At 44.1% G+C, this 20,362-nt stretch overlaps 1 protein-coding gene across 1 annotated transcript in view; it reads left to right on the top strand.

The window, feature by feature from the left end:
* LOC148481322 (uncharacterized) overlaps positions 1-20,362 on the top strand; it is a 126,272-nt gene that overhangs the window by 67,170 nt on the left and 38,740 nt on the right. The window contains exons 7-9 of the mRNA XM_088453657.1: positions 9,484-9,571; positions 11,472-11,546; positions 18,841-18,980. Of these exons, the coding sequence (XP_088309783.1) occupies positions 9,484-9,571; positions 11,472-11,546; positions 18,841-18,980 (303 nt within the window). The remainder of the gene's footprint in view (positions 1-9,483; positions 9,572-11,471; positions 11,547-18,840; positions 18,981-20,362) is intronic.

Here is a 20,362-nt window from a genome sequence, read left to right as displayed (position 1 = left end):
GTGACATTGAGAATGAGACAATGAGATTGCTGTCACTCACATAAAGGTGGAGCTGCTAATTCACACAGTCGTGTGCTCATTGGAATATACACAGTCTATGCAACTGAGGTCTGAGCAGTTATGTGGCACATTCACCACAACAATCCCACTGGATTGCAACATCCTTCTCACTCCATACATCTATCTCTTAGAATACACATTCAGCTCCCTAATTGCTAAAACTATTATACTCTGTCTATGCATGTACATTATCTTCCCTTTTCTTCATCCTTCTGCACCACTCTGTCCCCCCCACCTGCACCACTCTGTCTTCCCCCACCATCCGCACCAATTGTTTTCCCCAATCCCTACTGTTATGTGTTCTCCCATTTGTGCTAGTCTGTATTCTTTCATCCACACCAATCTGTCTTTACCCATCTGCCCTGCTCTGTCTTCCCAGGACCAGGCCACTCTGTAGCACTCCATATACGTCACTCTGTCCCCCCAAACCGTGCCACTCTGTCTCCCCCCATCCGTACTGCTGTCTACCCCCATCCGCACAACTGTTTTTCACCCATCCGCATCACTTTGTCGTCCCTCCCCATCCGCACCACTGTTTTCCACCCACTGAATCACTTTGGTTTCCCCCATCTCTACTGCTTAATCTTCCCCCTCTCCATGCCTTTCTGCTCAGACCTCAGTTGCATAGACTGCATGTGTGTATTCTAATGAGCACACAATTGTGTGAATTAGCAGCTCTACCATTTTGTGAGTGACAGCAATCTCATTCTGTGAGAGTGCTGAATCTGTAGTTAACCACAGGGAATGATGGCATACCATATCTGTATTGCGCAAGGAACGCATCCATTAAGGCATCAGCCTTAATGATCAGAATTTGATTGCTTTTCTAAGTTTGAGTGGCCGAAATTTAGTAGCTTTTGTGGAAATTCAGATCATGGGACATATGAAACCGTAAGGTTTTTTGTCTATGGAATTTCATTGCATTTTTACAATTTATTAACTCTCAGGGTTTGGAGGAGCATACCATGCAACCTGCAGGGAAGAAGGGCAACAAAATTGTACACTAGCGCAGGTGGAAGAGGTGTCGGCACACATAAGGTGGTTTGGGAGGTGCAGAGTGATAGACGGTTGCAGGGGTAGGCTGTAGGGATGCAGGGTAGTGGTAGCAGCAGGAGTGTGGAGCAGTGGGGCAGTGCACAGCAGAGGGCTCACCGGTACTGGGCATGCAGCTGAGAAAATAATATCAATAAGTCACAGATGCATGGACGCATCAGTGAGATCCATCCATGCATGTATGTTAAAAATTGAATGTGTAAAATAAAAAAAAGATGTTCCCCCCCAAAGCACAACCAGCCCCAAGCTTTTCACTGCTGGGCCTGGTTGTGAAAATACAGGGGACAAAAACCATAGGGGTCCCCCGTGTCTAGCACAACCAGCACCAGGCTAGTCAGAACCAGCCCTGGTTGCCAAAATATAGGGGACAAATTAAGTAGGGTTCCCCCGTACTTTGAGCAACCAGCACTGAGCTCTGATCCAGTCCTGGTTCTGGAAATAAGGGGGAAAAATGAGTAGAGTCCCCCTGTATTAACCAGAACCAGCACCTGACTTTTTCTAGCGGGGGGCTAATGCCACAGCCAAGGGAGCACTTTCACCGGGCTCCCCAGCCAAAGCATTAACCACTAGTCAGCCCAGGCTGGGGATGCCTGGGGAACTGGGGACCACCCCCCAACAAAGTGGTCCCCCTCTCCAGGGCACCCCGGGGCTATCCCCAGCACCCCTGGCGGTGGGTGCCGGGTTGATTGTGTATATTGTATTGTAGGTGAACCACAGGTCCCAGCATGTTGGTACTTGGAGAGCCACAAGAGAACCACAAGTACCAGCATGCGGGCATAAGGGCCCACTGGCACCTGTAGTCCACATGTAAAGAAAATATTAAAATAAACACAATACACTTTAATATTGTAATATTTTATTTTACTACATCTTCACCTGGGGATGGTGGCCTTTAAGTTCTTTTGCTCTTTTGGTGTCGCCACCCCAGGGCTTCGGCGTTTTCACCTGGCGGGTGCCAACTCACCAGGGCTTCAGCATCTTCGTCTGGTGGGTGCCAATCCGCCAGGGCTTCAGTGTCTTTGCCTTGTGGCTGCCAACCCACCAGGGCTTTGGCGTCTTCACCTGGGGGACGGCCCTTTAAGATCTTTTGCATAGATGCCACCACCCCAGGGCTTCGGTGTCTTCACCTGGCGGGCGCCAACCCACCAGGACTCTGGCGTCTTCGTCTGGAGGACAGCAGCTTTTAAACTCTTTTGCATGGCTGCCGCCACCCCAAGTCTGCACTCGGCGGGTGCCAACCCACCAGGGCTTAGGTGTCTTTGCCTGGGGGAACGGGGCCTTTAAGCTCTTTTGTGTGGCCGCTGCCACTCCAGGGCTTCAGCATTTTCGCCTGGCGGGCACCAACTCGCCAGGGCTTTGGCATTTCCACCTGGCGGGCGCCAAACCACCAGGGCTTTGGTGTCTTCACCTAGTGGGCAGCAGCCTGTGTCAGCTCTTTTGCATAGCTGCCACCCACTAGGACTTCTGCCGTCTTCATTCTACAGGAGCTCTACATTGCTCCCTCCCGGCCATCGAACTGCCATGCTGCCTTCTCACGCTGGCTTATGTAAGCCAGCCGAAGAGGTGGGGCGATGATTGTCTCACGGCGGCCTTCTTTGAATTTCAAAAATGGCCCTGAGGCACTATTATTTAAATGGGCTCCACTACCGAAGTCTGCAGAATGGCAGGCAAGAACTGGAGCGACAATTCTACCCATCCCCCCGCTGCAGCCTAAACCTAACCTTCCCCTAACCCCAATACTTACAGTCGGGATGACGGCAGTTGAGATGCTGGCGACAGGATTCTGACTGGTGTCAGAACGCAGTCATCCCGACCACCGGTATGTAAATTACATCCCATCTGTGATAAGGGTTGTCATTTTATCACTGTACACATTCATACACTGTATTCATTTCAGATGACCTGAAGTGAGTACCGCATATCACCGCTATAATATCTGTAGTTACGAAGACTGCAGTATGTGGGAGGTAGACTTGCTTTGTTACTATAGAAACCTGTTCTGTTCTGACTATCTTGCAGTTTGTATTTGCTTTTACACCGATCAGAATAAATCAATTTACAAAAACCTAGTAAGAAAGTAAAAGAGACAGATGCTAATTCACTGATTAGAATGCAGAGATTTAATGCGTGCTATTAAAAGAAGCAGAGCAAACTCAAATTTAATCCATTTGAAACCAATAGTCCCAGACAATAATCATATAAAATAAATTCACAATGTACTGCAAACCATTACAATGCACTTCCTTATGTATGCAATTTAAGAAAAACAGGCTTCCATGACAGTTCCATAGCATCATTCAGCTACTAGGCGTTGTCCAGGTTGAGCACACTAGACCCTGAAGTACACCTGCAGCCTTTATTTGTTTACATTGTTGATGCCTATAACCCCATTCCATTGATCCTGAAAAGGACCCTACTGTTTGCTAACATGCATGCAAACAGTGGCGTTCCTACTGTGGGTACAAGGGGTGTGGCTGCTATGGAGCCCGAGCTGCCTCTGTGGCCCGCCACCCCCCCTGCACCCATTAGCGCACATAAGGTAAGGGCCATCGAGGGGGGCTCGGATGTCAGGAATGTTATCTGGTGCCACCCGTCAGCTGATTACAGCTGGTGCACTGGCTGGCAGTCATGGAGAGACAGCGTCGCTGGTCACGAGGCAATCAGAGCTTGCGGACCGGCAGCCAATCAGCAGTGGCGACTCCTGATTGTCTGCTGGTCCACGAGCTACGACCGGCACCAGATTCAAATTGCGCTGGCGCGGTCTGTCCATGTCTGCCACTGCCTGCCAGTACACCAGCTGTAATTAACTGGTGGATTGTCCCCAATTCCATACCTGCAGGCTGCTGATAACATACAAGGGGCGACGAGAGGCAGCTGGGGGTAGACACGGGGGGATTTAACAGATCAGCCATGTAAATCTGATATTCTGCAACAAGTTCACATGCATGCTGAGTGCCTGTATAATTTACTATGCAACGTGCATGTGTACAGGTGCGTCCGAATGATTTTATGTTGGGGGGGCAAAGACCGCACAGTACGCCTCCTCCGTGCGATGCAGGGGCTGTGCAAAATGCAAAACCAGGTGTATTTTGCATCTAATACGATTGCTGTTTTAAATCCCACTGCCAAAACTGCAGAGAAGAGCTTAATTTAGCAAGCAGTACAATGGTGAATAGTATCTTTGTATTTCTGGTTTGTAATGTTGCTCTGATGACAAAAGAGGAAATAAACTTTATGTAAAGGAGATTTTGAGGTTATAAAAAGAAAAATGTACTATTATTATTATTATCAGTAATAGTTGTATTATTATTATTATTATTATTATTATCAGTAATAGTTGTAGTATTATTATTATTATTATTATTATATTTAATCTTATAGAACTGACTCCATAAGATATTATTTACATAAAGCGCCCATTTAATTAATTCAGTGTTCTGTATAATGGATAAGAAAGTTCTTGACTGTACCATATCTGTTTGTTTAAAATAAAATAACTTCGGCTTTAATTCATCTAATACAACTTTGTAACCAGATTAAAGTAATGAAATCTTTTTCATTTCCCTCAGAGACTGTTATAGTAGTGCGGCAATGATTTAGCCATTTATTCGCTGCCAGCTGGCATGGACAAATTGCAGACCTAATTTAATAGTAAAATGCAGCCTTGGCAACCCCCAATTCACAATCTTTGCTCCAATATTTAATAAGGTGTTATAACATCCAAGTGGCAGCACAACATTATCTTTTAAACAAATGAAACTAAAATCTTAACCGCACATAAAAAAAAGTAATATGTTCATTGCCCAGAGTGTAATCTTTCATATTAGTCACCTGCTTAATAGCCAAATCTTCATGATACATGGTAGAATAACACCTTGTTTCATCTAGCACTGTAATATGTACTGCATTTAGTCAAACTGTCCAGGGAGTCGCAGGAGGCTCCCAATTTTTCAATAGAGTAGGCTGATCTCCCGCGGCCTGCCCACTTCCTAGTGAAGTGGGCAGGATGGGAAGATTTTCAGGGAAATTTGCCCCCCCCTCCTCACGGACCCGCAAGTCGCTGGCTTTTGCTGTGAAGGGGGTGCGGCCTAATGACCGCTATAGTCTGGCCCCACCCACCGAAGCTGAGAGCAGCAGCTAATCTGAGTGGCTACTCCTGGAAAGGATTCCTGAAAAGTCAGTGAGTATGCCTTTAGTTTAAATTACAAGTGATACTTAATAGTAGTTTGATAATGCAGGCAGAGCACTAGGCTACTACGCTTGTAGTGCCCCTCTATTGCTACTAAACAAAGAGCACGGTGTGTATTTGTGTCAGGACAATCTCCATTTTGAAAGAGGAGTGCATTACTGTACAGACTGCCCTGTTCCAAGATGGCCACTGAGATCACTACTGAGCATGTGCAGAGGTCGTCTTGTCATTACTCTTTACTGTACTGTGTAGATTAGAGTGACATAGGGCCGTATTCAATTAGAAACGAAAAGTCAGAGGCCAAACTTTTCGCCGTCATCGGAGGTTTTGCCGGCCAAAAGTTATCGCGCGTATCCCTGTATTCGATTGCAAATGTGCGAAAATGGGAACCGGCGAAACTGAAATTGGCGAAAAGTTCAGTCAGTTTTGAGGAAATCAGGCTGACACCCCCCTAAAGATGCTTTGACATGGGGTTCACTATGGGTACCCCCGAATAGCCCTGCTAAAGGTATTTGGAGTTTTAAATGGTCTCAATAGACGCTATTTAGCGTCTTTGAGTAAGTGGTGAAGAATAGCATTTTGCTATTTTTGGGGGGGGAAATAAGTATTCCCATCAAATTTGGGTTACATGAAAATGGGTGCAAGCATATTTTAAAATGTCTAAAGTCAAGCATTAAAAAGCACCAAAAACGCACCTTCGACAAGCACCTGCAATCAAAAATACACCTCCCCCTTTCTTACAGACCCCCCAAAGGCTATTTCGCTAGTTTTTGAATTTGTACCCCCACTTTGAATTTTTTTGCCCATTTTTTCAAAGTGTTTTTTTGGGGTGTCCTTTGTGGGGGGGTTTGAGTTTTTTGGCGCAGTCAGCGTCAGGGGTGGTGTCCAAAGGGTGCAGGGTGGTTTCCGCAACATTGCACCCCAAAACACCAATTCTGCACTTTTTTCCACCGGGTATTCATAGGCGAAACTTTTTTGCCTATTACATTGCATTGCGTTATCGTGCCGGCGAAAAGACGCTACAATTGAATACGGGGATAAGTTGAAACCAGCAAAAATGATGTCATCTGCAAAAAAGTATCACCGAAACTGACTTTTCGCTTCTAATTGAATACGGCCCATAGTGGGAGACAGAAGTCTCCTACTTAGGTCCTATGAGAGACCTGGTTAATTACCTGATATAAAGCTGCTCCAGATCCCTGCACCACTACCCTTAAGTATCATATACTCATAGACTGGTGAGCTGTATGGAACCTCCGCTCCATTACCAGTGTTCATGTAAGTGTGGGTATGGCTGTACCTGCTATACTTCAATAAACCAATACCACTGGTTAAGTAACTGGGCTGTTAATAGTTTAAATCAGTGGTTCCCAAACTTTTTCAGTTCAAGGCACCCTTAGGGTCTCCTTCATTTTTTCAAGGCACCTCTAAGCCAAATTATTTACCAAGCAGTACCTTTTTGACCCAAGTTGCAGACAGTAGCAGTGCCTCTCATAGCTATCTGTTCCCCCCCACCCCCTCCCTATAGTTAGTATGCAGACAGTGCCAGTGCCACTCATAGCTGTTCCCCCCAACCCCCTCCCTATAGTTAGTATACAGACAGTGCCACTCACAGCTGTTTCCCCCCCGCCCTATAGTTTCCACAGGAGCTAACAGTGCTTACCTTTACTACAGAGCTCCAGCGCCGCAGCTGTTTCCTCAGCTCCTCAGATCCTCCAGCCACAGCATCAAAACAGGCAGCCCAGCCCACAGTCTGCTCCTACGCAATCATATCTGACCGCCGCCCCCCGCACCGCCCCGTCATGCCTCCGGCTCCAATAGTGATAAGAGCAGCTTCCCTCTGGCTGCGTCCCCTCTCCTGTGACAGCGCCTAACCGCCGCCCCGCCTCCACTCTGGCTCTGGATCCAAACGCGATGCCGATGGTAGGGAAAAAGCTGGCAACAGCTTCTCTCCGGTCCGCGACTCCCTGGTAACAGCACTGCGGCACCCTAGGGTTTGGGAACCACTGGTTTAAATGATTCACTGGTGTGTGCCCACATAACTCTGCAATATCAACACCTGCAGACACATCATTTCCAACAATGAATACTGCACATGAGCAAGTATCAAACGTTATACAAGTAACATGTTTGGCCTTGTCATCTAATGATCTAATGATGTTCGTGGAGTGTAAAGGAGACATTGGATGGTGGGGAATGCAAGGAAGACTCTAAACATAATGGCATGCAGCTCTTCAGGATACCCATATGGTGCTGTAGCACAATGTACATAAAGGATTTAGCAGTAAGTTACATGGTCACATAGAGTGAATACCAGATGACTGTGCCTAAGAACTTCCCCCAACACTGGATAGATAACAAGCTTTTTTAATTAAGCTGTGCGGCCACTGCCAACATGGAATTAATTAGGTCTTAATTTTATTGCCTAATTGATCAGGCACTCATTGGAAGATAAATGCTATAATTAATATATATATATATATATATATATATGTGTGTGTGTGTGTGCAAATGAAGACTACAGCGCCAATTCAGTCTAGAGACTTCCTGTTATAGGTCCACTCTCTGTTTCTTATTTTACTACTTATATAAAATAAAAATATCAAGCACTCCCAGCAAATATGGGTGTCAGCCTTTTACCTTCTCTCGTGAACTTACCAGTTTCCATAATCAGATAAGCATATTTTAATCTCATTTACTTGTATCTTTTAAAAGTATTTTTTTACCCTTGTATTAGCACAATTTTATGTTGTTTGTATAAATTTCCCCCTTTTTTATAAGGGGAAGGTGTATTATTTTTTTATAAATAAATTTGTTTTTATATTTTATACACCCTATATATTTATTTACTCATGTATATTTTATACATTTATGCATTGTGGTAACACTTATTGAAATATAGCGATCAGATAGCAATTTCTGGGAGCTTATTATTATATTTATTCACTTGGCACTTTATATTTTAGCACATCATTTATACAAGGTTATACAAGCACAATTGGCGCTCACATTCCTGTTCCATTAATTATATATATATATATATATATATATATATATATATATATATACAGTGTATATATATATATATATATATATATATATATATACAGTGTATGTATATATATATATATATATATATATATTTCAGTTAGAAGAATTAAAAGTACACATTGAATTTTATATTAAATAGGGCACTTATATTGAATCCATGGGCACCAGTGTACAAATTGTCATTTTAAAAAACATATTTAAATCCACTGACTGGTATCTTAATAGACAACTAAAACATGATCTGGTACATTTATGAACAGGAGTTTTGTCAAAGCCACCGATGATCGGCGGCTTTGACCAATGGTTTTAAAATTGCAACAGGAAATGATGCTGAGAAAACCTGATTTAGCATTGATTCCTGTTGCCGTTTTAAAACTATTGGCCAAAGCAGCTGATCATTGTCAGCTTTGACAAACCACCCATTAGTAAAAATATCCCTAGACTGATCGCTAATCTATTCCAATTACTTGAGTATGCTCGAAGAGGAGCCAAACATTCTAGAGCCTGATCCAAGATCCTGTGTCCTCAGATTGCAATCTCACTGTTTAGGTCTTTGGGTTCTTAATAGAAACTATCCTCCCCCTTCCCCTTACCATCTTTATAATACCTTCTCTTCTTATATTTACTCAACTCTTCTCACATTCCTCACATTTGATGTCACTCTAGCATCTTTTGTGAGTAAGAGTGGACAAACATATCTTCATTTTACTAGAAATGATGGTTATGTTTTGTTTTTAAGTTTTACTCTCACACTGGGCACCTTTGGATGTAGTGTTAAAATTATGCTATAGTTAGTCTGTCCATGCAGAACTGTATTGGTGATGCATTTTCTATTCAATACGCCCATGTTGGTGCCTTTGATTAGATATATGTTTGTTTTAATATTTGAAAATTCAACAACAACAAAAATATTTGTAAAATCAAACCAAAAAGTATATAATGAAAAATTAATATATACACAACAATGCAGAATTTACATTTCTACTGCTGTTACCGTACTGTACACCCAAATTTAGAGAAGCCCAAGTGGCATATTTTGCACTAAGGTCTTAAAAGTCATCATAAATACACCATTGGTAATGGATGCTAACATTAACACGAAATTTGTCTTAATTTTTCTTTTGAACTAGGAAAGAATATTCCAAACAATGGCATTGTCTTTAAATAACATTGATCAACACCTGGCACAAACCATCCAAAATATATACTCAACTCAAGGTAAGCAAAAACAGTATCACTTTTCAGTTTTGTTGCATAAATTATGGGTATGGCATAGGGTACACCCAGAGGTGTACTTAGCAATTCCGCGGCTTAACTCACATCTTATTCGACCTAAAAGAAAAGTAAATACCGCAGTTTAAGACTTTATTTGTGAGGCAAATGGGCATTTATTTATTAATCTGATTCATTTTTTGTGCTCACTAAAACATAGGGCACACTTGCCTTCTCTCCCAGAATGGCGATCCCGGCCCCTCGGAAAAGTGGGCAAGTCTCCCAGCCAGCGCAACCACCCCACACCACCCGCTGGTTTCTGCTTCCCTACCACCAGCATCCGCTCCCACCTTGTATAAGTGGCCAGTCCAGGGGAGCCGATGACGTGATTCATGTTGAATCGCGCCATCATGGCCCCCCTCCGACTACACAATGCAGATAATCTTGGCATTGTGTAGCGGGGGTGGGGCTGTGATGATGCAATTGTACAGTTACGCCCCGTCCTCAAAATTGCGTCATCCTGCCCCCTCCCCCCAGAGGCAGTCACATTGGCGGCAAGCCTGATGTGATGTCTGAAGCAGTTGCCACATTTTAGACAGCAATACGTACGTAAGCTCACAGCACAGTAGAAACATGTTATAGTCATAAAAAGTTTTAAGGCATAAAGGAGCTAAACCACCTTGGTTTTGAATTAAATAAAAGTCTAGCTGCTGCAGGTTAGACACAAAGAGCAGATTATTACATTTGGGCCTACATGTTTTTTAGCTTTGCTCTTATTTATTAATGCCAACCTTATAGTTTCAGAAGTAACAAAACACATTTGGAATATATTGCACTTGTAGAGACCTACTATCAAGCTTCTTTGAACATAAAAATAGTGCGGCAATTTAGGTATGGCGGATAATACATCAAGAGGATAATACATTAGATATCAGAGATACAGAATATTCATAATTAGGCTAACTAATGGAGAGATTGCAGTCCCCATTATTCTTTATGGGGACTGCGGTCTGGCTCTATTTATCAAGAGTGCAGCTCTTCTCTTTCTCAGCTTGTCCCCATTAGCTAACACCATCAAAAGATGGCATTAGGCGCTTTGTCTAATTAGAAGCATAAAGCTGTGTACACACGGAGTGATGTGTACCCAGCAGCCAATATGTCCTATCCTGGGTACTCCTCAGAACGATGTAATGACCGATGGAATGATCACTCGTTCTGTCCTTCATTATGCTGAATGGCGCCACATGCAATATCGGCAGGTTTGATGTGCTGCACACCTAAATATAACGCACATTATGCACGATTTGACATTCTGGTATGGCCAAATCGGCCAATATGGAACAATATCACTCCAGTGTGTACCCAGATTTTATGTAGGCTCCATCCACTAAGGGGGGCATTTTTCTACAAAATGATGCTGTTCATGCATGACCTTATGGCTGCGAATGTGCTGCTAGGACTTGCATGGAAGTTATAGCAATAGCCATTATTTGACTGTTAAACTCTTCACTGGAGCTTCTTGACAGAACTCACCAATAATGTGTGCCTTGGCTGGGAAGCCTTGTGACTTTTAAATACCTTGTGTGAATTTGAAATATATATATTTATAGTTTTAGAACAGCCAACTTGTGTATTAGCTTTAATAATCAATTTATTCAACTGCTGTAGGATACATTGCTGGTAGCGGCATTGTTGTTTTACTCAGTGAAGTCAATACCTTACACAGAAACAAATTAACATCCAGTGAGATTATAAATTAGTGAGAAAAGATTGTTTAGACACATTTCTTCTATGAAGTATTAAAGTATTTTTCTTAGTTTATTTTATTACTCATTTTAATGGACAAGACGTTACATTGATGAATCAATCAAATTATTTTTATTTTGCTTATTTTATTATGATACAGCTGAAAGCCCTGAGGAAACCCTGACACTGGGTATGCAGAGATTGGTACAGCCTGTCTTCCAGGTCCTCTTTGTCGGTACTGATTATCAATAACCTTTTGTGAAAAGATAAAGTCTCATTACAGCAACTGTTGTGTGTAATAATCGGCATTTGTATCACAGAGGAAAATTGTACAAAAGCTAACATACATACTCTCTCTTTCATACACACGTGTGTGTGTGTGTATATATATATATATATATATATATATATATGTACATGCACACACATACACACACACATACGTACACACACACAAATAAAACCAAGTCCCGGATTGGGTCTGCTGTAAATTCGGAACTCGGATTTGAAAAATTATTTTAGCTGTTTTATCACTTTTAAAGAATATATTACATATATACAGTATATGTAATATATATATATAATATATATATGTATATATATATATATATATATATTAGGGGTGAGCGGGTTCGGATTTCTGAAATCCGAACCCCCCCGAGCCCCCCCGATCCGAGTCCGATCCGAGTCAGGCTCGACTTTTCCCGCCTGACTCGGATCTGAAATCGAGGCAAAACGTCATCATCCCGCCTTCCGAGTCTCGCGGGTTTTGGATCCTATATAAGGTACCCGCGTCGGCGCCATTTTCTCACTCGGCTGTGGACAGTGAAGAGGGAGGGTGGGAGTTAGGGCTGTGTAGTGTAGTGTAGTGTAGTGTAGTGCTGCTGTTGTCCACTACTTCAAAGTCCATAGGGGCTGGCTGTGTTGTGCTGTGCTGCTGTTGTTAATAGGGGCTGTGTCCACTACTTCAAAGTCCATAGGGGCTGGCTGGACTGTGTTGTGCAGTCAGTTCTCCATAGGGGCTGTGTCCACTCCAAAGTCCTGTGCAGTGTCCCAGTCCTAAAGGAGTGCTGTAGTGTTGTCCAGGGGGTGCTCTGTCCATCAGGGGTGCTCCCCCCAAGTGCTAAAAAAATAATATATTTTCTGTGTTTGTGAATTGTGTGCGCAGTAGCCGCACGTGCATCAACAAAGTAGTGCCAAGCGTGCGCCTGTGTCATAAGTAAAGGGCCGGCTGGCTTGACCGTTAAAGGGTGCTGTAACCCCCGAAAGTACACTCCAGTCCAAACCAAAAAAAAATAATTTTCTGTGTTTGTGAATTGTGTGCGCAGTAGCCGCACGTGCATCAACAAAGTAGTGCCAAGCGTGCGCCTGTGTCATAAGTAAAGGGCCGGCTGGCTTGACCGTTAAGGGTGCTGTAACCCCCGAAAGTACACTCCAGTCCAAACCAAAAAAAAAATTATTTTCTGTGTTTGTGAATTGTGTGCGCAGTAGCCGCACGTGCATCAACAAAGTAGTGCCAAGCGTGCGCCTGTGTCATAAGTAAAGGGCCGACTGGCTTGACCGTTAAGGGTGCTGTAACCCCCGAAAGTACACTCCAGTCCAAACCAAAAAAAAAATTATTTTCTGTGTTTGTGAATTGTGTGCGCAGTAGCCGCACGTGCATCAACAAAGTAGTGCCAAGCGTGCACCTGTGTCATAAGTAAAGGGCCGGCTGGCTTGACCGTTAAGGGTGCTGTAACCCCCGAAAGTACACTCCAGTCCAAACCAAAAAAAAAATTATTTTCTGTGTTTGTGAATTGTGTGCGCAGTAGCCGCACGTGCATCAACAAAGTAGTGCCAAGCGTGCGCCTGTGTCATAAGTAAAGGGCCGGCTGGCTTGACCGTTAAGGGTGCTGTAACCCCCGAAAGTACACTCCAGTCCAAACCAAAAAAAAATTATTTTCTGTGTTTGTGAATTGTGTGCGCAGTAGCCGCACGTGCATCAACAAAGTAGTGCCAAGCGTGCGCCTGTGTCATAAGTAAAGGGCCGGCTGGCTTGACCGTTAAGGGTGCTGTAACCCCCGAAAGTACACTCCAGTCCAAACCAAAAAAAAAATTATTTTCTGTGTTTGTGAATTGTGTGCGCAGTAGCCGCACGTGCATCAACAAAGTAGTGCCAAGCGTGCACCTGTGTCATAAGTAAAGGGCCGGCTGGCTTGACCGTTAAGGGTGCTGTAACCCCCGAAAGTACACTCCAGTCCAAACCAAAAAAAAAATTATTTTCTGTGTTTGTGAATTGTGTGCGCAGTAGCCGCACGTGCATCAACAAAGTAGTGCCAAGCGTGCGCCTGTGTCATAAGTAAAGGGCCGGCTGGCTTGACCGTTAAAGGGTGCTGTAACCCCCAAAGTACACTCCAGTCCAAACCAAAAAAAAAATTATTTTCTGTGTTTGTGAATTGTGTGCGCAGTAGCCGCACGTGCATCAACAAAGTAGTGCCAAGCGTGCGCCTGTGTCATAAGTAAAGGGCCGGCTGGCTTGACCGTTAAAGGGTGCTGTAACCCCCGAAAGTACACTCCAGTCCAAACCAAAAAAAAATTATTTTCTGTGTTTGTGAATTGTGTGCGCAGTAGCCGCACGTGCATCGACAAAGTAGTGCCAAGCGTGCGCCTGTGTCATAAGTAAAGGGCCGGCTGGCTTGACCGTTAAGGGTGCTGTAACCCCCGAAAGTACACTCCAGTCCAAACCAAAAAAAAAATTATTTTCTGTGTTTGTGAATTGTGTGCGCAGTAGCCGCACGTGCATCAACAAAGTAGTGCCAAGCGTGCGCCTGTGTCATAAGTAAAGGGCCGGCTGGCTTGACCGTTAAAGGGTGCTGTAACCCCCGAAAGTACACTCCAGTCCAAACCAAAAAAAAATTATTTTCTGTGTTTGTGAATTGTGTGCGCAGTAGCCGCACGTGCATCAACAAAGTAGAGCCAAGCGTGCGCCTGTGTCATAAGTAAAGGGCCGGCTGGCTTGACCGTTAAGGGTGCTGTAACCCCCGAAAGTACACTCCAGTCCAAACAAAAAAAAAATTATTTTCTGTGTTTGTGAATTGTGTGCGCAGTAGCCGCACGTGCATCAACAAAGTAGTGCCAAGCGTGCGCCTGTGTCATAAGTAAAGGGCCGGCTGGCTTGACCGTTAAAGGGTGCTGTAACCCCCAAAGTACACTCCAGTCCAAACCAAAAAAAAAATTATTTTCTGTGTTTGTGAATTGTGTGCGCAGTAGCCGCACGTGCATCAACAAAGTAGTGCCAAGCGTGCGCCTGTGTCATAAGTAAAGGGCCGGCTGGCTTGACCGTTAAAGGGTGCTGTAACCCCCGAAAGTACACTCCAGTCCAAACCAAAAAAAAAATTATTTTCTGTGTTTAGCCGCACGTATATATCAAATCGATATAACATAAATGGAGGACCAAACTTTCTCCGATAAAAATAAAATAGAGAAAGATCAAGAACCACTTCCTCCTAGTGCTGAAGCTGCTGCCACTAGTCATGACATAGACGATAACATGCCATCAACGTCGTCTGCCAAGGCCGATGCCCAATGTCATAGTAGAGGGCACATACAATCCCAAATGGCAAAGTTCAGGAAAATGACCTTGAAAAAGACATTTAAATCAGCTGAAGAGAAACGTAAACTTGCCAATATGCCATTTACGACACGGAGTGGCAAGGAACGGCTAAGGTCGATCCCTAGTATGTTCATGACTAGTGGTTCAGCTTCACATGACGATGGAAGCCCTCCTCCCACTAAAAAAATCAAAAGAGTTAAGCTGGCAAAAGCACAGCGAAGAACTGTGCTTTCTAAGAAGATATCACAAATCCCCAAGGAGAGTCCAAGTGTGGTGGTGGTTGCGATGCCTGACCTTCCCAGCACTGGACGGGAAGAGGTGGCTCTTTCCACCATTTGCACGCTGAAAGGAGCACCCACAGTCCACTTGCTGATATGCAAATTGAAGATGTCACTGTTGAAGTACAACAGGATGAGGATACTGGTGTAGCTGGCGCTGAGGAGGAAGTTGGCGAGGAGGATTCTGATGGTGATGTGGTTTGTTTAAATCAGGCTCCGGGGGAGACAGTTGTTGTCCGTGGGATGAAAAAGCCCATCACGGTCATGCCTGGGCAGAAGACCAAACATTCCACCTCTTTGGTCTGGCAATATTTCTATCCAAATCCGGACAACAACTGTCTTGCCATATGTACCATATGTAAAGGTGAAATAAGTAGGGGTAGGGACGTCAACCACCTAGGAACATCCTCCCTTATACGGCACCTGCAGTGCGTTCATAAAAAGTTACTGTCAAGTTCAGAAACTTTGGCTAAGACCGTAAGCAGTCCAGGGACACCTAAATCCCGTTGTCCTGTTGTATCCAAGCGCCTGCAAACCACACCGTCAACTCCCTCCTCGTCAATTTCCTCCTTAGTTAGGATCGGAAGTAGTCCTGCAGGCCATGTCACTGGCATGACTGACTCTCCTATCCGGGATTCCTCCGGAGGATCCTGCATTGCTACACCTACTGCTGCCGCTGCTGCTGTTGCTGCTGCTGGGAGTCGTTCATCATCCCAGAGAGGAAGTAGGAACACCACTACTTTTACTAAACAATTGACCCTCCAACAGTCCTTAGCGAGGAGGATGAAGTACGACAGCAGTCATCCTGAAGCAAAACGTATAACTGAGGCCTTGACTGCTATGTTGGTGTTAGACGTGCGTCCGGTATCCGCCATTAGTGCAGTGGGATTTAGACAATTGATGGAGGTAGTGTGTCCCCGGTTCCAAATCCCGTCTAGATTCCACTTCACTAGGCAGGCGATACCGAGACTGTACAGAAACGTCAGAAAAAGTGTCCTCAGTGTCCTGAAAAATGCCGTTGTACACAATGTCCACTTAACCACGGACATGTGGACAAGTGGAACAGGGCAGACTAAGGACTATATGACTGTGACAGCCCACTGGGTAGATGTATCACCTTACGCAGCAACAGCAGCAGCGTCACCAGTAGCAGCATCTCAGAAATGCCAGCTCGTTACAAGGCAGGCTACGCTGTGTATCACCGGTTTCAGTAAGAGGCACACCGCCGACAACCTCTTAGAGAAACTGAGGGAAATCATCGCCCAGTGGCTTACCCCACTTAGACTCTCCTGGGGATTTGTGATATCTGACAACGCCACCAATATTGTGCGGGCATTACATCTGGGCAAATTCCAGCACGTCCCATGTTTTGCTCACACAATAAACTTGGTGGTGCAGAATTTTCTGAAAAGCGACAGGGGCGTGCAGGAGACGCTTTGGGTGGCCCGAAAAATTTCTGGCCACTTTCGCCATTCAGCGACTGCGTGCCGAAGACTGGAGCGCCAGCAAACACTCTTGAACCTGCCCCGCCATCACCTGAAGCAAGAGGTTGTGACGCGGTGGAACTCAACCCTCTATATGCTTCAGAGGATGGAGGAGCAGCAAAAGGCCATACAAGCCTATACATCCACCTATGACATAGGCAAAGGAGGGGGTATGCACCTGACTCAAGCGCAGTGGAGAATGATTTCCGTGTTGTGCAAGGTTCTCCAGCCCTTCGAACTTGCCACACGTGAAGTCAGTTCAGACACTGCCAGCTTGAGTCAGGTCATTCCCCTCATCAGGCTTTTGCAGAAGCAGCTGGAGAAAGTGAAGGAGGAGCTAAGACGGAGCGATTCCGCTCGGCATGTGGGACTTGTGGATGAAGCCCTTCATTCGCTTTGCCAGGATCCAGGGTGGTCAATCTGTTGAAATCAGACCACTACGTTTTGGCCACCGTGCTCGATCCTAGGTTTAAAGCCTATGTGGTGTCTCTCTTTCCGGCTGACACAAGCCTGCAGAGGTGCAAAGACCTGCTGGTGAACACACTGTCAGCTGAAGCGGAACGTGACACGTCAACGGCTCCTTCTTCATTTTCTCCCGCAACTGGGGCTGCCAGGAAAAAACTTAGGTATCCTAAGCAACCCGCTGGCGGTGATGCAGGGCAGGCAGGACCAAGTTTGGACATCTGGTCCGGACTGAAGGACCTGGCAACAATTTCTGACATGTCTACTGTCACTGCATATGATACTGTCACCATTGACAGAATGGTGGAGGATTACATCGGTGACAGCATCCAAGTAGGCATGGCAGACAGTCCATACCTGTACTGGCAGGAAAAAGAGGCAATTTGGAGGCCCCTGTACAAACTGGCTCTATTTTACCTGAGTTGCCCCCCCTCCAGTGTGTACTCCGAAAGAGTGTTTAGTGCAGCCGGGAACCTTGTCAGCGAAAGGCGTAGGAGGTTGCTTCCACAGAATGTGGAGAAGATGATGTTCATCAAAATGAATTATCAGCTCTTCCAGGGAGACCAGCCTCCAGAAGGTACAGAGGGACCTGTGGTGGTGGATTCAAGTGGGGACGAGTTAATACTTTGTGAGGATGAGGATGTACACACTGAAGAGGGTGAGGAATCGGTGGATGAGGAGGATGAGGATGACATCTTGCCTCCATAGAGCCAGTTTGTGCAGGGACACATTAATTGCCAGCTTGTTTTGTGGGGGCCCAAACGAACCAATCATTTCAGCCACAGTTGTGTGGCAGACCCTGGCGCTGAAATGATTGGTTTGTTAAAGTGTGCATGTCCTGTTTATACAACATAAGGGTGGGTGGGAGGGCCCAAGGACAATTCCATCTTGCACCTCTTTTTTTTCTTTGCATTATGTACAGTTTGGGGCCTAGTTTTTCAAACTGCCATCCTGTCTGCCACTGCAGTTTCACGCCTAGATGGGTCACGTGTTTGTGCCGCCCACTCGTGTCGCTTAGCATAGTCATCCAGCTACCTCGGTGCAACGTTTTGGACATAAAAACACTATTGTGAGGTGTGAGGTGTTCAGAATAGACTGGAAATGAGTGGAAATTAAGGTTATTGAGGTTAATAATAGCATAGGAGCAGAAAAACCTACAAATTCTGTGATTTTAGCTGTTTTTATGCTTTTTTAAAAAAAAATACAGATCCAAAACACAAAACCCAGAACCCAAAACACGGAAGGGTGGTTTTGGCAAAACCAATCCAGATCCAAAACACGAAGAAAGATCCAGATCCAAAACCAAAACACAAAACACGAAAAGTGGCCGGTGCACACCCCTAATATATATATATATATACACATATATATATATATATATAAACCACTAACACTTCCTGAAGCAGCAAAGTGTAAAAACCAGCGCTCACGTCTAGTAGGTAAAAATGTTCCTTAATTCATATAGTGATAAGCAGCAGCGCTGCAACAGCCCGACGTCCATTTCAACTGTAATAACATGTTGTGTCTGTACTTTACTTTCTGTGTGGTGCCATTATTATTTATTAATAACCTTATTGACATGCTGTAAGGCAATGGGACACTGTATTAGAGAGGCCAGTACATGCTTGTCTTAACCCTCCTTGCACAAGTCTGCTATGTAGAATGCTTTAGGTTTCCACCCACAACCTCATGATTTCATAACATTTCTTGTAGGTTATCTGAACATGAATACTTTACAGTATGTCTGGGACCAGTACATACTAGGACTTGATGAGCCTGGTTATAACTGTCTACCAGCTATTGGTTTGGCCTTTCTCATATTACTAAAAGGGCATTTCACTGGCTGCAGCTCAGTAAGTATAACTGTGACAACCCAACGTGGGTCAGTGTAAGCAGCTAATGGATGGCCCCATATGAAAGGTCTTGATCGAACAGGACATTATTAGCATGGTCAGACAGTGACTGCATACACCATCAGATGCAGTAATTGTCCAATCACATTTACTATCTGAAGGACAGAACTCAATGTGTGGTTGATCCCAATCTATTGGTTTTTTTTTGGAGCAGCAGAAAGTTTTGCTCATATTATGTGATTTTCCTCCATTGAGATTTAAAGTTGCCTATTTGGTTATCAAATTGCAGCATGTATGGGTGGTGCTTTAACTTCTTCATATACCAGCTACTAGCAGCATAACTATATTTTATTGGTCAAGCCAGTGATGTGAAATCCAGACCACTAGCACATCAACAGGCCTGATATAAGAAGCTCTCCTGATTCCAGTTCATTTATTCAACGACTCGGTTACTTTGAAGATGTAGGATGAAATGCATCATAGCTTTTTAGTTGTAATTCATTTCCAAAATAATCTTACTTGTCTGTCTTGAAGAAAATGTCCTAATATGTTTGACATGTAGACATAAAAATACAAAGTATAAAGACATTTATACCACTTTCAGACAGAAAATGGCAAACAACCCGGCTTTTACCCGGCATTTGCATGCCAGATTTTTTGCCATGTTCTGTCTGATACCCCTTTCACACTGAAAATTAAATTACTGAGTAATTCACTTTTACACGGTTATTTGCTTAAAAACCTGGGATTTTCCCTGTGTGAAAGGGTCATCCCGGGACTAAATTCCCGGGTTTCCGACCCTGGTTCTTTGCAGGGTCAGATACCCGGGAATTTACACCCGGGATGACCCTTTCACACAGGGAAAAATCCCGGGTTGTTTAGCAAATTACCGGGTAAAATTGAATTACCCGGTAATTTAATTTTCAGTGTGAAAGGGGTATGAAACGGCAAAAAACCTGGCATGCAAATGCCGGGTAAAAGCCATGTTTTTTGCCATTGCAAGTGAATTACCCGGTAATTTAATTTTCAGTGTGAAAGGGGTATTATTTGGCAGTGCTTTATCTAGTTTCTATAAAGATGTTACTAAATTAGCTTGGAGAGCTGAACGTGCATACAAAGCTAATGTTTTAGTATCTATCTTAACTCCTACTAAAATACCTCCTGCCAATCCTATTCATGTGTCATAATTCTTTTACAATAAAACAGTTAATGGTTTAGTCAGAGGGGGTGTGGTCTCATGTAATTGGTGATATTTATTATAATAGATGGGAAGTGACAGACAGTACACAAAACAAGACAGACAACATTTCCTAAAATTGCATATTGCGCATAGTTTTCATCATACCATATATAATTAAGGAAATTTATTATAAAATCTTAAA

Source organism: Taudactylus pleione, unplaced genomic scaffold (assembly GCF_031769625.1).
Source record: "Taudactylus pleione unplaced genomic scaffold, aTauple2 ptg000585l, whole genome shotgun sequence".
Lineage (NCBI taxonomy): Eukaryota > Metazoa > Chordata > Amphibia > Anura > Myobatrachidae > Taudactylus > Taudactylus pleione.
The sequence above is the reverse complement of the archived record's forward strand: the minus strand, read 5'-3'. Positions and strand labels throughout refer to the sequence as shown.